The sequence below is a fragment of the Sceloporus occidentalis genome, unplaced genomic scaffold (assembly GCF_023333645.1).
Source record: "Sceloporus occidentalis isolate IW3139 unplaced genomic scaffold, rSceOcc1.0.p SCAF_64, whole genome shotgun sequence".
NCBI lineage: Eukaryota > Metazoa > Chordata > Lepidosauria > Squamata > Phrynosomatidae > Sceloporus > Sceloporus occidentalis.
This window is the reverse complement of record NW_028317044.1, coordinates 427,524-448,282: the sequence shown is the minus strand read 5'-3', so window position 1 is coordinate 448,282 and position 20,759 is coordinate 427,524. Positions and strand designations below refer to the sequence as shown.

General features: G+C 47.4%; 2 protein-coding genes across 5 annotated transcripts in view; one reads left to right on the top strand and one right to left on the bottom strand.

Moving 5' to 3' along the window:
• The window catches only part of LOC149287031 (uncharacterized), a 149,283-nt gene extending 147,451 nt beyond the window's left edge, over nt 1-1,832 (bottom strand). For both annotated transcript variants that reach the window (XR_016277532.1, XM_089493473.1), the window contains exon 1: nt 1,757-1,832. The gene's annotated coding sequence lies outside the window, so the exon portion shown is untranslated. The remainder of the gene's footprint in view (nt 1-1,756) is intronic.
• A 3,467-nt stretch (nt 1,833-5,299) lies between these two features.
• Nucleotides 5,300-20,220, top strand: LOC149287030 (DNA ligase 3-like). Of its 3 annotated transcripts, none has more exons than XM_089493490.1 (20): nt 5,300-5,330; nt 8,520-9,022; nt 9,680-9,829; nt 10,246-10,449; nt 11,116-11,267; nt 11,962-12,128; nt 12,397-12,474; nt 13,246-13,414; nt 13,594-13,749; nt 13,959-14,090; nt 14,478-14,557; nt 14,828-14,915; nt 15,542-15,619; nt 16,036-16,159; nt 16,481-16,623; nt 17,160-17,234; nt 17,422-17,568; nt 18,128-18,302; nt 18,679-18,770; nt 19,748-20,220. In XM_089493490.1, exons 2-20 carry the CDS (start codon nt 8,551-8,553, stop codon nt 19,982-19,984), a joined length of 2,919 nt encoding a protein of 972 aa, XP_089349616.1. In that variant the 5' UTR covers nt 5,300-5,330; nt 8,520-8,550; the 3' UTR covers nt 19,985-20,220. The 3 variants fall into 3 exon arrangements, with proteins under 3 accessions (XP_089349616.1, XP_089349615.1, XP_089349617.1); XM_089493489.1 differs by lacking the exon at nt 5,300-5,330 and adding an exon at nt 7,635-7,833; XM_089493491.1 differs by lacking the exon at nt 5,300-5,330 and adding an exon at nt 7,876-7,892.
• The last annotated feature ends 539 nt before the right edge of the window (nt 20,221-20,759 follow it).

Genomic DNA, 20,759 nt, shown 5'->3' with positions numbered 1-20,759 from the left:
ATTTGCCGAAACGGTGCATTTTTTCAGCTCACTGGGGCATTGGAACTGAGACCCTAATTCCTCTTTCCCCGACTCCGATGCCACCTGCCTGATGCCCAGGTGCCAGCCTTTCAATGGCTAGAGCATCAATCTTGGGTCCAGCCCCCCCAGAATAATCCCCTCCTTCATGCCATTTGCTGAAGATGTTGCAGAGGAGGAGAAATGGGGCAAAGGACAGGGTTGTATCGGTTTTCTAGCCTCCCACCGTCATCTCCAATGCTATCTTTCCCTCCCATTACTAGCAATAAAGTCTGATCAATCGGCCTCCTGAGTGAATAACTAAAGTGAGGCAAGGCTGCCCCCTGCAGGTGAAAATGAGAAATGACTTTTTTGTGGTGATGGTAACAACACACACCTGTTGGCTTGCAGGTGAAACCATTCCAGGGGCAGATGAAATTAAATGCCAAGGTCAGAAGCATCCATTGAGCTCTAGCAATGTGTCCCAGCCAGCAGTCCATAGTTTGCATCCCAATGCGCATCGGTCCTAATGCGCAATGGTCCCATTGCTGACTCTCCTCCTACGCAGCAACATCATGGCATCCCCTTGTTGAATACAGACGATGTAAAACTACCCGCTTTCCTGCAGACATTAACACCACTTCTGAATAGGTTAAGTCCTCAAATAAAGACCATATTTTTGAACAACAGATCCCAGAATCCACACGGCCCTTATGTCCTGGTGCCTACGGAGGTGTTGTGTACAGTCAAGCCTTCCACCTTTGTGGCTTGGCCTTTTGCAGATTTGATTATTTGTGGATCTGGTGCATACGTTCTCTCTAGGAATTTCTAGGCTAGCGGTTCCCAAACTTGGTTTTGGACACCAGCTCCCAGAATCCCCAAGTGTCGGCCAATCTGGTTGGGGCTTCTGGGCATTGAGGTCCAACGCACCTGAAGGACTAGTTTTGGGGACCCACTGCTCTAGGTCCTCCAGCGCCATTCTGCCGCAAGTTCATCCTAGACTAGAGTCATGATAAGTAAGAAATAAATCTGATGATGATGATGATGATGATGATGATGATGATGATGATGATGGAGGAGCGAGAGATTCTTAGAGAAAGCACTTTTCTGAGTATTTTTAGGTCCTTCAGCATGATTCTGTGCTACAATGTCCAATTGATGTTGACCATAGAGTTGCTCTGGAGGACCTAGAACTAGAGGGTCTTAGAAAAAACACATATCTAGGCATGTTTAGGTCCTTTAGTGTGATTTTATGAGTCCAACTGACATTGACCACAGAGTTGTGCTGGAGGACCTAGAAATCCCTAGAGAGGCACTAAAAGTAGTGATTTCACCTGTGTTTTTTCCCACTTCCACGGGGGCCCTGTGCCCCTAACTCTAGCGATCGCAGAGGGCCCTCTGCTTCCCATCCAATCCATGTCTTGAAACGGCAGCCGCCCAATAAATCAATATCCGCCTCTGAAAGGCCCTTCAGTCTTCCATTAACGGCAACGGAAACCTGCTATTGAGAAGATGGGAAGAGTACTGTGGGAGAGTTGATAAGATACTCTATATCCCTTTGGATCTGAGGCTTTTAATATTAGGTTTTACAAGGGATGAGACTCTCTCTCTCTCTCTCTCTCTCTCTCTCTCTCTCTATATATATATATATATATATATATATCTCAGAAGAATGCAGGGAATTGGTGTAGAATTTAATCTCAGTAGCTAGCAATTTGTGTTGCTGCCAAAAGAGGAGGAAAAAGACAAAAAGACCCACCCTGGAAAGGTGCCAGACTGTGTTTCTGCTGAAGAGTGTTTAAGGATATCTGGGAGATTATGATAATGGGAAAGCTGGCAAGAAGAAGAAGAAAAAAGAGAGATGTGATTATTCTGGGGAGCTGTTTTGTGGACGCTTTGTCTCTCTTGTCGTAAAACACTCTTGCGGACAACGCAGTTACGCTCCTTAGAGGGCTTTGATTCATTCACTTGCCAGGATCAAATTTGTTTCTTCCCTTTCCCTTCATCCTGTGTTTTTATATCTGGATTCCTTGAATTGCTGGGATTTTTATGACACTGGCGGCGTTTGGGCAACCTTTGCCATCGCAACCGAGCTCCTTGGAATGAGATAAGACTGATGCAAAGACAGACAGGGATCCCCCAAAGGGCATCCAGTCCAACTCCATTCTGCCAGGCAGGAAGATCCAGACGGATGGATCCCCAGAAATGGTGGCCATCCAACCTCTCTTTAGAAACCTCCAGAAAAGGAGACTCCAGCACCCTCCAAGGGAGGCAGCAAAATAGTCCACTCCTGAACAGCCAAGAAATCCTTCCTAACATTTACTGTATAGACACACACTCCTCCCTCCATATTTGCGGATTTGATTATTCACGGGTTTAATTAATATGTTCTTTCTAGGAATCTCTAGCTCCTCCAGTGCAACTCTATGGACAACTTTAACTAAAAGTTCATAGACATATACCTAGAGAGAACACTCTACTAGGCCTTTGAGGCTCCTCCATTGCAGTTCTGTGGTCAGTGTCTGTTGGACATTGACCACAGAGTTGCCCTGGAGGACCTAGAGATTCCTAGAGAGGATTTCCTCTCAGGTAAAAACAGGGTGTTTTTCTTACTTGTGTTTTTTCCATATTAACGGGGGTCTTGTGCCCCTAACCCTCGCGAATACGGAGGGACAAGTGTGTGTGTGTGTGTGTGTGTGTGTGTGTGTGTACATTCTAGATGGATGTATTCTGTTACAGAGTACAGGCATTTAATCTGCCCTGAAGTTTAATCTGCTCCTTCTTCTCTCTCATCCATCCAGCCTTTAGTATGAGTTAAATGTTGTAAGTTCTTCAGGATCATTTTCCTTTGCTTCATCCTTCCTTCCTTCTCTCTTCCTTTCTTCTCTCTTCTTTTATCCTGTCTTCAGTTTTCAGTTTTCCTTCTGTCTTAAGCCCTGTGTTGGGAGAAAAAAAATAGGGTATAAATTAAATAAACGCAAAGGAGTTTTTTAAAAAACCACATTTCTTTCTTTCTTTCTTTCCTTCTTTGCTCCATCCCCTTTTTACCTCCCACACGAAGCTACACACATATTTCTTAGTTATAGTATCTAAACAAACAAAACATATTACCTAAGTAAACAAAATAAAAATACATTCTCATCATTTACTAGCTTTGCTGCTGCTTCCAGCTTTATTTAAGCATTGCTTTCCTTCTTTCTTCTAAAATTATTATTATTATTATTATTATTATCCTACCCTTTTCCCAAACTGGGACTCAGGGCAGCTCACAATATTACAAAAAATAATCATTTAAATAGTGGGATATAAATTAAATAAGCACAAACAAATAAAAGCCTATTATAATTATTATTATTATTATTATGACCCCATCTTTTTTTCCAGTACAATTGAAAGCATACAAAAATAGTACCTTAAGATAAAATAGTACCTTAAAATAAAATAAAAATGATTGGGGGAAAGGTTGGGGTTTGGGGGTTTTTTTAATTGTAATTTTTAATTGTTTGATGTTTTAATTATACTCTTGGAATCCGCTTTGATTCCTTCGTGAAAAAGCGGAATACAAATAAATATTATTATTATTATTAAAATAGCATTAATTTATTACAATATTAAAACAAGTTGCATTAAAAACTTTGTTTTAAACAACATACATTTATTTATTTCTCTTTTCTTCCTTGTTTTATTCCATTTTTGCTTCCCTCACAAATCTATAGAGGTTAGAGATACCTTCTCCAAATAAACAGAATAAGAATACATTTCCCTCATACTTTGCTACCTCTTCCTTCTTCAATTATTATTATTAATTATTTATTTATTATTATTATTATTATCCCATCTTTTTCCTAAACTGGGACTCAGAGTGGCTCAAAACATTAAAAACCAGTACGATTAATAGCATACCAAAAAAAAAAAGGGCGGGAAAAGGGGTTGAAAATGGCATGTTTGCCAAAGTTTACCTCAGAAAATGAACCCCTTTTGTGCAAAGTGTGATTAAGTCATTACTGAAATTGAGATAAACAGAAAAAGTCAGAGAAATAGCTAAATGTGGCACAGCAGCGGTTTGCGCGTTGGATTACGACTCTGGAGACCAAGGTTTGAGCACAAAAAGCCCATTGGTTAACCTTGTCCAAGTCACACTCTCTCAGCCTCAGAAGAGTAAACCTGTAGTAAACCTGAAGAAATCTATGAAGAAAACCTATGATAGGTTCACCTTAGGGTTGCCATAATGACTTGGAGGCACACAAGAACAATACGCAAACTGAATTTGTGTCTCTTTTGTGCTTTTTTTGGTGGTTAAATGAATAAAAATACTAATTTTCCTAATCTCTCACTCTTAACACATCTAACAGCCACTGCAAAAAGCCACAGAGAAGGAGCATGAGGCCTGCCATCTTTTAATCTCCTCATGGAGAAGGAAGGGCCATGACAGCCATTTTGGCCACAGAAAGCAGGGCCACATTCCCAGCCGCGAACGACAGAGACTCCATTTTGAAGCGTTTAGGACCCTATGGATGAGGAGAGAGAGAAAAATAAAGAGTGTTAATGAGGGATGCGAGAGGGTCCTGGGTTCAAGAGGTGCCCCATTACAGAGATTGCATCCAGAAACTGGGAAACATGGGGAAAAGGCATTCTTCTACTACTACTACTACTACTACTAATAATAATAATAATAATAAAAGAGTGGAAACAGGAAGACAGAAGGAGAAGTAAAACAAGGAGAAACAAACAATACAGAGAAAGAGAAATCAGCATGAACCAAATGGAAACAAACAGAGGAGCAAAAGAGAAACAGACAGAGGCCAAACATAACAAAACACACCAAAGAGCACGACTTCAGCCTCAGGGACCACATTTGGGAGCATTTTATGGCTTCCCTTTCCCCTCAAAAAACAGAAGGGCTATTGGTTTGGGGATGGCTGATCTACAGCAATGGTTCCCAACCTTTGGTCCTTGGTTTGTTTTGGACTTCAGCTCCCAGAAATCTCCCCAATTTGGCCTACAGTCGGGGACGAAGGGAGCTGAAGTCCAAAAGTACTTGGGAACCACTGAGGCTGAGAGAGTGTGACCTGCCCTTGATGGCGGTGGTGAAGAAGTTTCATAAGCAGTTTCCCCCAAAATGACCAGAGGGACCCCTTTCCAGCCCTGAAGTCCCCTCCATTTTGCCTTGGAAAGTGTTTTGCTTGCACCTGGCAGCCATCTTTGCAGAATTGGGGTCAGAGACCCCTTGGGCTGGATGTTTAATGCTGCTAGGGAAGGGGAGAGATATATGCTTTGGCCACCATTATTATTATTAACTTCACACTTTGGACAAGAGGCGGCCATTTTCTAAGGTAAACTGTGGCACATGCCTCTTCCCGCCTTTTTTCCTCCTGAGAGAAAAGGGAGACTCAGAAGCAGCTAAATACAAGCAGGCTCTCTTCCTGCCTTTTTTCCTGATTGGCTGTCATCGCGTGATGGACAGCCCTTGTGGCCAATGGGAGTGGAGAAGGGGCGGGGCAGTATAAAAGGGCTACTTGTGGGAGACAAAATGGCGGCCAAAGCGCCTCTGAAGGAAAGGGGAGTAGGCTCAATAAAAATGGCGGAATGAGAGGCTGAGGGAAGGAAGGGGCTGCCAACCGCTTTCTTTCAGTGAGCCTCAGAGGGGCAACAGGATCCCTCTGCAGACTGATTTGTGGCTGTGGCCTTTGCAGATCTGGCTAATATGTGTTCTCTAGGTGTTTCTAGTTCCTCCAATGTAAGACTATAATAGTCAATGGAGTTTATCACACAGGAGGAAATTCTCTTGATTTCGAATGAAAAGAAAGTGGGGCCAGAACGCATTCAAGTGAATTAGCTCATTCAGCGAATTTACGTGAATTCGAATTGGCTTCCCATCATTGCCCAAAGATAGCTTGCCATTCCCTGAATTTGTGTGTGATCCCCTCTCATGCAATAACATGAAACCCCATGATTGCGTTCGGACTGACTTCCCATTGCCCAAAATTGTGTATGGTAGTCTGTCACGCAATAACGTGAAACCCCAGGAAACTAAGGTGAAACTACCACATGCAATTTCTGGCAATGGGAAGTCATTCCGAACGCAATACGAATTCATGTAACTTGGCTGAACGAGGGAATTCACTGGAATGCGTTCTGGCCCCACTTTCCTTTCGTTCTAAATCAAGAGAAATTCCTCCTATGGGATAAACTCCAGTGTGACTAGTGCAAGGATGCCCAGTGGGTTCCTTGAGTGTGGATGATGGTTGGTGTTGTGTAATGTTAAGGAGTGGGAGGGAGGGAAGGATGCATAGCTGCTCCCCTACGGCTGGACTACAAACCCCATCAGGTCACCCCAAAGGCCAGACTATTGCGGGGCTTTCCTTGGCAGAAATTAGGATCATGGAAGAGTTGGGAAAGACCCAAGGGCCACCCAGTCCAACCCCATTCTGCCATGCAGGAACTCCCAATCAAAGCATACCCGACAGAGTATGCAGAGGGGGTCTACCATTGCCTTCCTCTGAGGCTGAGACAGTGTGAATTGTCCAGGGTCTCCCAGTGAGTTTCAGGGCCGAGTTGGGAATTGAACCCTGGTCTCCTGAGTCACGACACTGAAGCCGCTACGCCATCCTGGATCTCCCAAGTTATATAGTACTATAGTTCCCCTTTAACTGCTGCAGCAGCTTCCTCTGGGACCTGCCATAGGACAAGACTATGGGGACTGTACGGTTCTTATGCATAATAGGTCAGAGCTGTTCAACCGGGGAAGACGCTGCCTTGTAAAGTGGTGGCCATGGGAGCCCTTGGGCAAGTCACACTCTCTCAGCCTCAGGGGAAGGCAATGGTAGGTTTGTCTTGACCAGAAACAGCAAGAAAGGTGAGGCTTCCTGGGGAGAGTTTGGCTTTGCCATGGCTTTCCACTCAAGCGGCCGAGAGAGCGTGGCTCCACCAAGGCCGACCCAATGGTTTCCCATGGAGGATCCAACACTCGGACCTCTGGGGAAAGGCCCAGTGTTCCCTCGCATTGAGCCAAGGCAGACAGAGACTCTCAAAGTGGGCTACTTCTGCAGTGCGGAAGAAGGAGGCAGCCATTGCAGGAAAGCCATTGCTTTTTAAAGAGCTGGCAGCAGGGGCTCTTTGGGGACAAAAAGGCCTCTGTTTCAAAAGCAGGAAGAGGGCTTTGCATCAGAGAAAAACACACACACATACAAACATATGTTTATATATATGTGTGTGTGTGTATATATATATATATATACACACACACACACACAGCACTAAATTTACACTCACATATGAACATATATACAGTATATTTATATCAACATACTTTGCAAAATATATATATTAAAATATAAAATTTTGCAATATATATATATATTTATATTAAATGGATATATTAAAATATATATTAATATATATTTAAATAGCAATATATATATATATATATGAACATATTTTGCAAGATATATATATTATAATAAATTTATATATTAAAAGATATAGCAATATATATATATATATGAACATATTTTGCAAAATCTATATATTATATTAACTCACATATATTAATATATATATATATATAGAGAGAGAGAGAGAGAGAGAGAGAGCATTTGCCGGCGGCTCTCCCAGACCATGCCAAAGTTACTTTTTGGGACGGTAGTCCTCCAGAAGTAACTTTTCCAAGCAAAGGCACGACTTCGGAGGGGCGTGGCCTCCGGCTCCCTTGCCGTCCAATCGCCAGTGGGGGCGGGGCTTCGCGGTGACGTCACGCAGAGAGCGCGTTTCCCCGGGCCTTTGTGCGCATGCGGCCCTTTGACGGCCGGCGGGCCTGGATTTAAAGGGGCTGCGGCGGTAAGTGAAGGAAGATGAGGAAGGATCGGGGGTCGCTCTAGGAGTCAGGAAAGAAAAGAGTGGGATGCCTTCATTCCCTCGTCTCCGTTTATTCAGTCTCAGGGCGGGGAGCCCAGGGGAGGGGCGGGGCTTGGGCTTCTGCACTGTTCCCTTCCCCAGAGGGCGTGGCCTGGGGTTGTTCCACGCCCACTTGGAGGCGTGGCTTTGCCCGCAACGTCACTGTCCTTCCCCTGAGGGGCGTGGCTTAAGCCATTGGAGGGATCACGTGGGATGAGTCCTGAACACTCTGCAGAGATAACCCAGTTTGAGACTGCTTTAACTGCTCTGGGAATCCTGGGAATTGTAGTTTTATTCTGCCACCAGAGCTCTCTCTCTCTCTCTCTCTCTCTCTCTCTCTCTCTCTCTCTGACAGGTGAGGCTCAATGTCTCACAAAAACTACAATTCCCAAAATTCTCTAGCACTGAGCCAGGGCAGGTAAACCCAGTCTCAAAGTGGGTTGTCTCTGCAGTATGTCTTTTGGAGCTTGGTCTCTGTCACCGTCCTCCATTTTGTCCTCACACCAGACTCACCATCCTCCATTTTGTCCTCACACTCACTCACCGTCCTCCATTTTATCCTCACACCGGACTCACTGTCCTCCATTTTGTCCTCACATTCACCGCCCTCCATTTTGTCTCCTTTGCAGCATGGCTGAGCTTGGCTCCAGGTGACGCCGCATGCCGCTTCTCCTCGTCCTCCGGACAATCAAGGCCTTCGAGAGGATCCTGCGCCTGACACCGCTGAGCCCCCTTCCGCCCCACGCCGCTCTCCTCTGCCCCCAAAGGTTCCCCCGGTCCCTCCCTTGGGGCTTCCCCCTTCCTCCATCCGTCAGACCTTTGGCCGCCCGGCCCTCAGCCTCTGGGATGGCGGAGCAGCGCTACTGCGTGGACTACGCCAAGCGCGGCACAGCAGGCTGCAAGAAGTGCAAGGAGAAGATCCTGAAGGGGATGGTGCGCATCGGGAAGGTGGTGCCCAACCCTTTCACGGAGTCCGGAGGGGACATGAAGGAGTGGTACCACGTCAAGTGCGTCTTTGAGAAGCTGGAGAGGGCCAGGGCCACCACCAAGAAGATCGAGGACCTGACCGACCTGGAAGGATGGGAGGAACTGCAGGACCCCGAGAGGGAGATGATCAACCAGCACATCTCAGGCAAGGAGGGGACCCTAAGGGGTCCGTGGAGGACTACCACTCCCAGAATCCTCCAGGCCACTTGGAGGGATGGGAAGAACTGCAGCACCCCCAGAAGGACGTGATCAACTGGCATGTCTGGGGGGGGGGCTGTTAGTAGCCAAGGTTATGGAAGCCGCCTTGGGCCCCAGCCTGGTGGAAAGGGGGCATATAAATAAAGCAGATTTATATGGTGGAGTCTCCTTCCTTGGAGGCTGTCTTTAAACAGAGGCTGGATGGCCATCTGTCAATGGGGGTGCTTTGATGGAGAGTTCCTGCATGGCAGAAGAAGGGGGTTGCACTGGACCAGGGCCCTTCTTGGGGTCTCTTCCAACTCTAGGATTGTATGATTCTATGAAATTATAAACAGACAAGGTTTGGGAGGGTGTTAAAAAGTCAGTTTAGGACTACCACTCCCCAAATCCTCCAGCCCACCTGGACACTTGGAGGACTGGGAGGAACTGGAGGACCCCAAGAAGGAGGTGAGCAACCAGCACATCTCGGGTGAGATGGAAAGCAGGGAGAAGGAGATGCCCCTTCATAGCCAGGGTTTAGGGGGAAACGTGTTAGTTTAGGACTACCGTTCCCAGAATCCCCCAGCCGACTGCATGTGACGCTGACCTCTCTCTCTCTTTGCAGATCTGTCCTCCAAAACTGTGAGCACACCAAAGAAAAAGGCTGCCGTCCAGGCAAAGATTTCGCCCAGCGGTCAAATCACCTCCCCTAAGAAGGCAGTGGCGGCGGCGGTTCCTTCGGATCCCTCGCCAAAGAAATTCTCGGGTTTTGCAGGTGCGTGAGAGGCCAAGAGGCACATATTGTTGCTCGCCACATATTACTTTGGTATTCAACACAGTCGCTTGGCAGATGATGGTTTAATGGTTTTTAGGTTTTAAAGATTCTAATGTTAGATGTGTAATATGTAAGTTTATGGGTTGAGTTGGATAAGAGGATGGAAGGGTTAGATTTTATGTTATTGGTTATTTTACGAATATTACGTTACATGTTTTATGTATGCCACCTCGATCCATTGGGAGAGGCGGGGTATAAATAAATATTAATTAATTAATTAATTAATTAATTAATTATCTTTGAACTACTGAAAGTTCTGTCTGGATTCTGTAGTCCAAAAACCTCCCCCCAAAAAACAATGCAGGGGATAGGTCCAATATGTGCTGGTTTTGCAGTGAAATTCTCTGTTCTTTCAGCCAAACCAGGCGGATCATCCGAAGGAGGGACCGGCGCCGGATCTTCCCAGAAGCCCAGTTTATCCGTCCAGCGGAGTGACCCCAAACACAAGGACTGCCTCCTGCGGGAGTTTCGGAAGCTCTGCGCCTCGGTGGCTGAGAAGCCCAGCTACAACGTCAAGACCCAGATCATCCAGGACTTCCTGCAGAAGGGGACCTCTGGCGGTGCGTCCTTTTGCCTCGCCTGTCTTGGTTTTTATGGCACATACATATTTACGGCACATACATGCGCACACATACACACCCCGACAAAAGCCTGATCCGGGCTGGGTTTTGAGACTTCAGTTCCCAGAAGCCCCAGACACCTAGACAACACCCAGAGCTAAGTCCAAAACATCTGGAGGATGTTTGGGAACCACTAACTTCTGCTGTTACCCGCCTTGATCCTCAAAAGGGAGAGGTGGGATACACATAAATATTATTATTATTATTATTATTATTATTATTATTATTATTATTATTATTACCACTGGCCCTAGTCCAGCATCCTGGTTTAGGGATGATGATAGATGCAGTCCAGCACATTTGGATAGGCTCCAGTCAGGGAAGTCCAGGATGCTGGGTTCTCCCAAGGAGGCGCATAGGTTTCTCCTTTGCCAAAACAGCCAGTGCCTTACCTGGCCCTCACCTGCCCCTGTCTTTCCCCTTGTATGGAGACCCTTTTGAATTCTTGGTCAGAGGTCCCCCAGCAAACGGTGGTTTGTGGGTCTCCGTTGGCTGACAGCGAACATCCCTCTTGTGGGTTAGTCCTGCCTAGGATCTGCAGTCCCCAGGCATGGATTGGGGTCCCTTTCCTCCCGCGCATCTCAAAAGCATTCACACCTTTTGCAGATGGCTTCCATGGGGATCTCTACCTGACCGTGAAGCTGCTGCTGCCGGGGGTCATCAAGAGTGTTTATAACCTGAACGACAAGCAGATCGTCAAGCTCTTCAGCCGGATTTTCAACTGCAGCCAAGAGGACATGGTTCGAGACCTGGAGCAGGTGAGGGAAGAGGCGCATATCGGCAACAGGCGCATGTCAGTTTGCTGTGCCAAATGGAGTCTTGGGGAGGTCTGGTGTTCCAGCTTGTAACAAAGGCAGTGGAGAGTAGTGGAGTATCTATCTTTGGAGGTTTTTAAACAGAGGCTGGATGGCCATCTGTCATATGGAGTGCTTTGATGGTGTCTTCTGGCATGGCAGAATGAGGTTGGACTCGATGACCTCTTGGCGTCTCTTCTAACTCTAATTCTGTGATTCATGAAGTGATGCATAAGCCATCCTGAGTAGTAGCCATTAATGGCTCCATCCGCCCCGAGTTTATCCGTTTTGCCTTTAAAGCCATCCAAGAGGACAGCCATCTTCTATATCTAGTGCCACAGTTCAGGTATCCTCTAAGTTAGCGATGTCCGAACTCTGGCCCTCCAGGTTTTTGGACTTCAGCTCCCAGAAGCCTCTGCCATCTTGGCTAGTGGTCTGGGATTCTGGGAGCTGAAGTACAAAAACACCGGGAAGGCCAGAGTTTGGACATCACTGCTCTAAATGAAGAGATCCTTCTGGCTGTCTTGAATTTCCCACCGTTTAGCATTCCAGCAGGACAGCCTCATTGGGATTTGAGAAAACATCCTCCCAATCTGCTTTTCCCCATCATGGTTCTCTTAGTAAATGACTATGTTCATTCTGTTTAATGGGAAAACAGGGAGATGTTTCCGAAACGGTGCGGATCTTCTTTGAGCAAAGCAGGTCCTGCCCGCCGGCTGCTAAGAGCCTCCTGACCATCCAAGAGGTGGACGATTTCCTCACCCGCCTCTCCAGCCTGACCAAGGAGGATGACCAGCAAAACTTGCTGCAGGAAGTTGCAAGCAGGTGCGGTTAGGGTTGTGTATGTGTGTCTGTATGAAAAGCTTGTGTGAGCCTTGAGTTCAGGTGCAGGGGAGACCAAAGAAGCGGGTCTCCTCTATATCCTTCTCCCCAGGCTTCTCTAAGCCAGGAGAGATGGCTGTAGTATGAAGTCCCAGATATATCCAGTGTTCTTCTTTTCTTGATTTTTAACTTACTTTGCTCCTTGGGGAGGAATTATTCAGAATAAGACCCTCATTCCTCACTAACCCCGGTCTGAACATCTCTTTCTCAGGTGTACGGCCAACGACTTGAAGTGCCTCATCCGGCTGATCAAGCACGACTTGAAGATGAATGCTGGTGCAAAACACGTGTAAGTTGGGCCAGGTTCCCCCTCGACTTTCTGGCAGATGTCCTGATAAAATGTAGGACAGACGATGCCGGCAGGTGGATTTGTAGCTGGCTAGTAGGACTGGGGGTCATAGCGGTTTGAATGCTGGACTAGATTCTTGGGAGATGAAGGTTCATATCCCCATTCAGCCCTGGCAAGTTGTCCTCTGTCAGCCTTAGAGGAAGAAGACAAGGGGAAATCGCCAAAGAAATATTGCCAAGAAAACAGAGGCAGTGTGGGGTAGAGGCTGGAATGTCGGACCCAGGACCCCTCTGGAAGGTCAGAATTCGAATCCCTGAGGGAAACGCATCCAGGAGCCTCAGAGGAAGGCAATGGCAAACCTCCTCTGAATATATATATCTGGCCAAGGACACCCAAGGAGAGGGCCTCCACAAGTCAAAAGTTGACTTTTAGGCATAGAACAATAGCAATAGCAGAAGCAGACTTGGACCCAAATGCTAGGATCCCATTAGTGATATATATGTGTGTAATTCTGGGTTGTATGGGCACATGTCTCTTTTGGGGCAGGGGGCAGGAGGCTATTCTCTAGGGAGAATGTATAAAATAATAATTTTAATACAATAGGCCACAAGTTTAAATAGAGCAAAAAGGGCCAATGCAGTCCAAAGCTGCACCAACAGAACTGTAGGGTTTTGATTGGGGAAGGGGTCTTGACCAAAGAGATAAGATGCAGAGAGTGTGGTTTCTGTTTCGCTCTTTTACATTTTTCTTTCTTTCTTTCTTCCTACCCAGACTCGATGCTTTGGACCCGAACGCATACGAGGCATTCAAAGCATCACGCAACCTCCATGATGTGGTGGAAAGGGTGCTGAAGAACCAACAGGAATCCCAGAAGGTGCCAGGGCTGAAGAAGACCCTCAGTGTCCAGGCGACGCTGATGACCCCCGTCCAACCCATGCTGGTAAAGAGGGGCTTCACTGGGAGGCTTTGGGGGGGACAGACAGACTTCTTGGTGGCAGTAGTTCAGAAATACCTGGAATATTGCACAATTCCTGGGCAGCGTTGTTGGGTCCATGGAAAAGAGCCTGATGAGATGTTATGGGGTCTTCCTCCCTCTCTTACTTTTCTCGTCCCGTCAAGGCTGAAGCCTGCAAGTCGATCGAGTACGCCATGAAGAAGTGTCCCAACGGGATGTACTCGGAGATCAAGTACGACGGGGAGCGGGTTCAAGTGCACAAGAAAGGCAACCACTTCAACTATTTCAGCCGCAGTCTCAAGCCGGTCCTACCTCACAAGGTTAGCGGAACAGCTTTTGTTTCCTGGTGTAGCCCCATGGGATCCTGGCACCTAGGGCAGCCCAGAGAGGAACCCAGCTCAGATTGCAGCGATGGTGGGTTGGACTAGCTGAAGGTTGTTTTCCATTTCTACCATTCTTTCGGGAGCAGAAGGGTAAGTATTTGATAGGACACCGTCTGCCCGCTCTTCATTCCCTTCTCTTCGCACAGGTGGCCCATTTCAAGGACTACATCCCCAAGGCGTTCCCAGGGGGTCACAGCATGATCCTGGATGCGGAGGTCCTCCTGATTGACACCAAGACAGGGAAGCCGTTGCCTTTTGGGACTCTCGGGGTGCATAAGGTAAGGGCCGAAGAATCGTCTTACCAGCTCTGGGCCATAAATAAGAATTGGCAATCAAACAGTTGCTTCAGAAGACAGACTCTGGCAATGGCTCTTAGCCAGGATGGCTTCATGGAACTTCAAGGTTTAGATGCGTGAATCTGAGAAATTGTTTCTGCAGAAGCATGGCCAAGGAGGGCTCTGGGCTTTATTGGGTTTTCATTGGGAGGTTATTGGCCACTGCGAAAAGGGAGGGAGAAAGCGAGGAATGTGAATTCAGTGCAGTGAACCAGACGTCTCTCAAAGCTCCCTTCAACCCCAAAACATATTTAGATTTGGTGTCATTCTGTGTCATTTTGCCCTGGCTGGTTTATCTCTGCGCTAACTGACCTCCCCTCTCCTTTGCAGAAAGCAGCCTTCCAGGACGCCAACGTCTGCCTCTTCGTTTTCGACTGCATCTTCTTCAACGATGTCAGCCTGATGGACAGGTGGGTGTGACTCTTTGGCGTCTACCTGTGGGACCACATTTTGCTCACCTGTCTTTCCATCCGTCTATCTCACCCAGCTCATTCCAGGGAGACCGGTTGCAAGTGCAAAGGTTGCAAAGATTACTCTTTTGGTATTAAATATCCTAGCAATCCAAAGAATTCAGATATAAAAATACAGGAGAAGGGGGCAGAGGGAAGGGAAGAATCGCTGGTAGTAACGGTTGTCTCCCCCTCTTTCTGCCGCCATGTCGTTCCTTGTCTTTCCCCCAGACCCTTGCAGGAACGCCGCAAGTTTCTCCACGACAACATGGTGGAAATCCCCAACCGGATTCTCTTCTCTGAGATGAAGCACGTCACGGTGGGTCCCACAGAAGAGTGGTGTGCAGAGGGGCAGCTGGTGTCCCCCTAATCCTTTCCAGGTTTTAATTCAGGATTATAGTGATCCCCCCAATACCTTTGTCACCCAACAAGACAGTGGAGTAATGGAGGAACATCACTGGTCACGGAGGAGCTTTAAAATGGGATGGCTGTGAATAAGAGGAGACTGTTGAAGTCTCAGCTCTCCTCTCCTCCACCTCTTCGTGGATCCCAGATAACAAAACCCAAATGCCCCAAGCTTTTTGGGGAAGAGGGCAAGGACCATGTTGGTCCTCAGTAGATATTTGTTATGTCACATAATTCACCAAGAGAGGTGGCCACAGGGGTTGAATTCCAAAAATCTGAAGCTGGCACAAAGCTTACCTTAGTCTTGCAATCGAGACAAACCTAATCTCTGTTTAGTTTCATCTGTCTGTCATCAGGGAAAGGGAACTACTTGATACCACCCTATAAATAAAGCAGATGGGGCATACAAGCAGAAGCAATGTTGAAGCCCTTCGCTGTCTCTTTGCTCCATCTCAGGATCAACATTTCATAAGTATTGGGGAGCAGGAGCTAATCCCAGGCCCTCCTTTTCAACCTTTTGTTTGCCTTTCTCTTTTCCAGAAAGCATCGGACCTCGCTGACATGATCAACCGGGTCATCCGAGAAGGGCTGGAAGGGCTGGTACTCAAAGATGTGAAGGTAGGACACTTTGCCACGTGTGTGGACCACAAAAGGCTGTGGAAACTGAAGATGTTCAATGGGAGACAGTGTTCAATCACCTACTTAATGTGACAGGCACAGTATCTTGGGGAAATTGCACATTCAAACAGCCAAAACCCAGAGCAGACGCTTTCTGAATGCCATGGACTATAGTTCCCATAATCCCTAGCCAGAAAAACCAGTGGTCATTATTTAGGAGGACACTGCAACCTATTTCAAAGGAGTGTTGCTACTCCATGGGCTTTTGAGAGAGGAATTTCATGCACACCTTATCTTTGTGTCAGAAAAAACTCATGCTCTGGAGAGATAAAAGGCCCCCACAAAGTAGCCTTGATGGGCCACCTTTCTCTTCCTAACACCTTCTTCTTCACCTCTCCTTGCTTTGGTTTTCCCAGAGCATCTATGAACCGGGGAAGCGGCACTGGCTCAAAGTGAAGAAGGATTACCTGAACGAAGGCGCAATGGCCGACACAGCGGATCTGGTGGTCCTAGGGGCTTTCTATGGCCAAGGCAGCAAAGGTGGGTCCCTTCAGTGACTATGAATTATATTGCATTCATTCTAACTTGTAAGGACTGGCATCCTGCTGGGTAGATACAATGTCATAAGCCAGGCTTGTGACCTCAGAACATTTTGCTTTTTCCATTTTACGATTGTGGCGCCATTGCTGTGATTGCAAACGCCCCCTAAAACCTACAGTTTGTCTCCCAATCCAACCTACCTTAAAAGCTAGGTGTTACCAGGGGCAAGGGAAGCGGTTGTTTAGTGTTGGCAGCCAGGGCTTTAAAATCTCTGTGAAGTTGACGTTCTGATCAAAGATGCTTGTGTCGGTGTCTTCGCAGGTGGCATGATGTCCATCTTCCTCATGGGATGCTATGATCCCGACAGCCAGAAATGGTGTACGGTGACCAAATGTGCCGGTGGGCATGATGACGCCACTCTCGCCCGGCTGCAGAAGGAACTGGACATGGTGAAGATCAGCAAGGTTGGCATTCAAGAGACCGCACGGTCACGTTTTATCCGTGGGTCCGTGGAGCGGTCTTTAAGGACTTGAGCCAAAACCACCAGCAGGCATTGCAGAGCATCCTAGCTAGAAGGAATGGAGGGGAACCTATGCAAAAGCTGGGACACACGATAGTGTCATGGGGAAGGGAACATGGTTGTGTTGAGGGCTGGTAATCGTGTGGCCCTACAAATGATGTTGAGACTGCAAATCCCATCATTCTTCACCATTAGGCATGTTATTTAGTGCTGATGGGAGTTGTTGTCCAACACCATCTCAAGGGCCTTACATTTCTCACCCCTGAAGGGCGCATTTCACCTGACCGAATTACCGACTGGGATCGAGATAGAGAAATAAATGTCCCACGTCATTCTCTTAGGCCAACGCCTGAAGAAGCGTTGGCCTTTTGTTATCCTTAGATCAAATCATTGATGTTTTGGCTTCGGAGTATTTTCTTGGTTTGCTACAGAAATGGAATTACCGTTTTGTAGTGTCTCTGTGTGTGTTTTGCTTTCTAGGACCCCAGTAAAATCCCCAGCTGGCTCAAGATTAATAAGAACTACTATCCAGACTTCATTGTTCCAGATCCAAAGGTAAGTGGCCTGGCAGATCTGGGTGGGATGGGGCAGTTTTGTGCCTTTGTGTTTGTGTAACAAGGATAACCCATCTACGGAGAATTTTGGGTTCCTCCTCAACACGTCTTGGCATTTCATGAGCCCAGATATGTGCCCAGTGTTTGGCAATGATGACTCTCTCTGCGGTCATTGTGCTTTGCTTTAGGAAGCGCCGGTCTGGGAGATCACAGGGGCCGAGTTCTCAAAAGCCGAGGCCCACACCGCCGATGGGATCTCCATCCGCTTCCCCCGTTGCACCCGGATCCGGGATGACAAGGACTGGACCACGGCGACCACCCTCCCTCAACTCCGAGTGAGATGCTTGCAGCTTTGGGGAGGAAAGGGGTCCTAGTTTGGGATGGGAAATCCCAGAATCCCCTTCCTAGCCAGCACAGCAGAGATGGTTTGGCAGATGGCAACTCCCAGCAGAGTTTAGATGACAACCTTGTGAATTCATCCATGGAAGAATGGGGTTGGGTTGATTGTTCCTGTGGTCTCTTCCAATTCTCTGATTCTAAGTTCCATCCTTTGGGGGAATCTGGGCATTGTCATCCTCTCCCAAAAAAGTAATTTCCCCCCAAGTTCTGCTTGGTTGTGACTTGCTGCTTCAGAATGCAACCCTTTCTTTCCAAGGTTGGTCAAATGGAGCACATTTGTTCTGAGCTTGTTGGAAACAGACAAAGCCTATGTCCTTCGCTTGGTCCAGGGCCACAGGCAATAACTTAGGATCCTTTCCAAGCATGAGTTGGGGATTGGACCTGGACGTAAAGGAAGTTTTTCCAAGTCCCAGTTATGCGTGTCAGTCTGCAGTCAGGTTCTGGGCTGGTGGTTCGTTTATTAATGGGGGGATTGCTTGGTCTTTTGGGGGGCAGGAACTGTACCAGCTCTCCAAAGCCAAGTCGGACTTCACGGTCGTGGCAGCGGAGGAGGACAACTCCACGGCCGGCAGCAGCGGGGAGAACGAGGGGCAGCCGAAACCTTCCGCCCCGCGCCCAGCTCCAAAGCCACAGGCCGGCAAATCGCCCGCAAAAGCCAAGAAGCCTGAAGGTGAGTTTGAGGAGGACATTTGCTTGCCAACTTCCCTTGAACAGTGCCAGCTCCCAGGTCATGGGGCAGTGAATCTGGACTTTTGAAGATGCCCCAATACTCTATACTCTTGTCTTCAGATTTTCCTGGAGCTCATTTTAGTCCATCCAGAGCACCGTATGAAGAGGAGACTTTGAAGCACCGAAGGGATCCCTAATCCCTGTAGGTGTGATTTTAACCAACCGTTTTGCTCAGTTAGTCTCAACGGTGGTACAAGACCCCCTTTTTGCATACTGATAGTCCAGACTAACGCAACTGTGTCTCTGACTATCTTATGGTGAAATCCTTTTAAACGGAAAGAAAACATTCCATGCTGGTTTTTCCCCTCCTTTTACAGCTCCCAAACCAGTTGAAAGATCCCCTTTGAAGAAAGCAGAGGAGAAACGAGGAGAAAAGAGGAAAGCCTCCAAGATGGAGGGAGAAAAGAAGGTAAGAGTCCTGTTTCAAACAGGTTTCAGATTTATTCCGTTGCCAGTTGCTCTGAGACCCTTTGATATAGGCCAAGGCAGAGGTTTATCTGTCTGTCTGTCTGTCTGTCTATCTATCTAAAATACTGGAAATAAAGCACTGTACATCATGGCCTTTTGGTCTGAGGAGTGTTAGCCCCAGCGCCAGTGAGATGATAGACATTCTGGGTTTTAGTTTAAACTTGGAAGGCTGTATCTAAGTCCTGAATCCTGTTCTCAGTTGCAACATGGCACAGCCAACTAAATGCGCATGTCCATTGCGCATGTGCATCCAACTTCCAGTCTTGAACTGAATACAGCCATTTCCCATCAGACAGGCAACATCCAACCAGTTGCATAGGAAACAGGCATGCCTGGCCCTTGGCAAGGAAACAGGCCCTTGGCATAGGAAACAGGATCCTGGCCCTTGGCAAGGCGAAAGACAAAATGTGCTGGAAAGGGTTTGAGTTGGCAAGACTGGGGGACACCAGGCCTTGAGCCCCACTACTGTTTTCTTGCAGAGAAGGCGATCTGGAAAGCTAAGGAGCCGCTTTGCGTATGCGCAGAGAGAAAGGCATTAAGACCCGGAGCTGCGTCCCTTGTGAGATAGCGATGCCCTCAGAGTGCCAGCAAAGAAGTTTAGCTGCCATTAAAAGACTGAAGTGAAGCTGGGCATCCCTTAAAGCCACTTTAAGAATGACAACAATTTTAACGCCTGTCTACTCTGCAGTAAATTAGTCCCCGGAGGCATTAATAAAAAACGCTGGATAGAACTCAGCGCAGGTCTTTGGAAGTGGACTTACGGGTGCAGAAAGCAGAATTTAGCATAGCAATGGCCATCCTTTGCCGTCTCAGCTTTGTAGCCCTTCTGTGAGGGACCATTTAAAAATGCACCTGGGTCTCAGGTTTCTCCCCTTACCTCTCCTTTCCTTTCTCCTTCCTCTATAACACCTTAAACAGCCGACGCTGCTGGACATTTTCACCGGGGTGAGGCTCTACCTGGCCCCTTCCGTGGAGGACTTCCGGAGGATCAGGCGCTATTTCGTCGCCTACAACGGAGACCTGGTGAGGGAATTTGACGGGGCGTCGGCGACCCACATCATGGGCGGCGCGGAGGAGAGCCTGGCCGCTCAACAGGTCTCCCCAGAATGGATCTGGGAATGCATTCGGAAGAGGCGGCTGGTAGCCCCGCGTTAGGCTCACCGTCTTAAGTGAGGTTGGAGGACTTCTTAAAGGTAATAGGAAGAACGAGGGCAAACTTGTGTATAGAAGGTACGCCAAGATGAATTAGTGGCTTTTTGTTTTTAGAAAATGACCAGCGCCTTCTGCAATGAAATTGACCGTGAAAAGGACTCAATTTAGACAGAGTTGATTGGTGCTGGAAGGTTTTTCACATTTTGGGAATAAAAGAGGAGCATCGCTTTTGTGTACAATAGTCCCCTGATGTTACGTCCCCCCAAAAACATCTCGTATGGAGTTAATGGCCAGAGAGCTCCGTTAGGAAACAGGGTCTGATCTTTGGAATGGGTTTGGCATTAAGGATGCCTCTTGACCGAGTGGCAGCAGCCAAAAAGGGTGAAACCCTTTGCGTTTGGTACTCTTGTCTATAATCATAAGAGTTGGAAGAGACTGCAAGGGCCATCCAGTCCGACCCCAGTCTGCCATGCAGGAACTCTCAATCAAAGCATCCCCGACAGCAACGGCGTGCTTTTAAAAAGAAAAGACTTGCTGCAGACAAGTGTGATGAAGTTACATTGCAGCTCTCACTATGTTGTAGCCAGCAGTGATGATTGATAGGAGTTGCAGTCTGCTAACAGCTGCACAGTTTAAGTGCTGCCCAACTCATGGGGTGCATTTGCAATGGAAAAGGATCTCCTTTCCTGGAAGAGGCCTCACTTCGCAGTTCGAATTCAGAAACTCAAAAGACATTTTTTAAAGCCAATTGGGTTGGTTGCCTCCAAGGGTCAGAAGA

What these genes read in the sequence shown, in the direction of transcription:
- LOC149287030 (XM_089493490.1), top strand. Translation starts at nt 8,551, where the DNA reads ATGCCGCTTCTCCTCGTCCTCCGGACAATCAAGGCCTTCGAGAGGATC. An exon ending in GATCAACCAGCACATCTCAG is followed by an intron (nt 9,023 to 9,679) that starts GCAAGGAGGGGA and finishes CTCTCTTTGCAG; the next exon opens with ATCTGTCCTCCAAAACTGTG. An exon ending in TGGTACTCAAAGATGTGAAG is followed by an intron (nt 15,620 to 16,035) that starts GTAGGACACTTT and finishes TGGTTTTCCCAG; the next exon opens with AGCATCTATGAACCGGGGAA.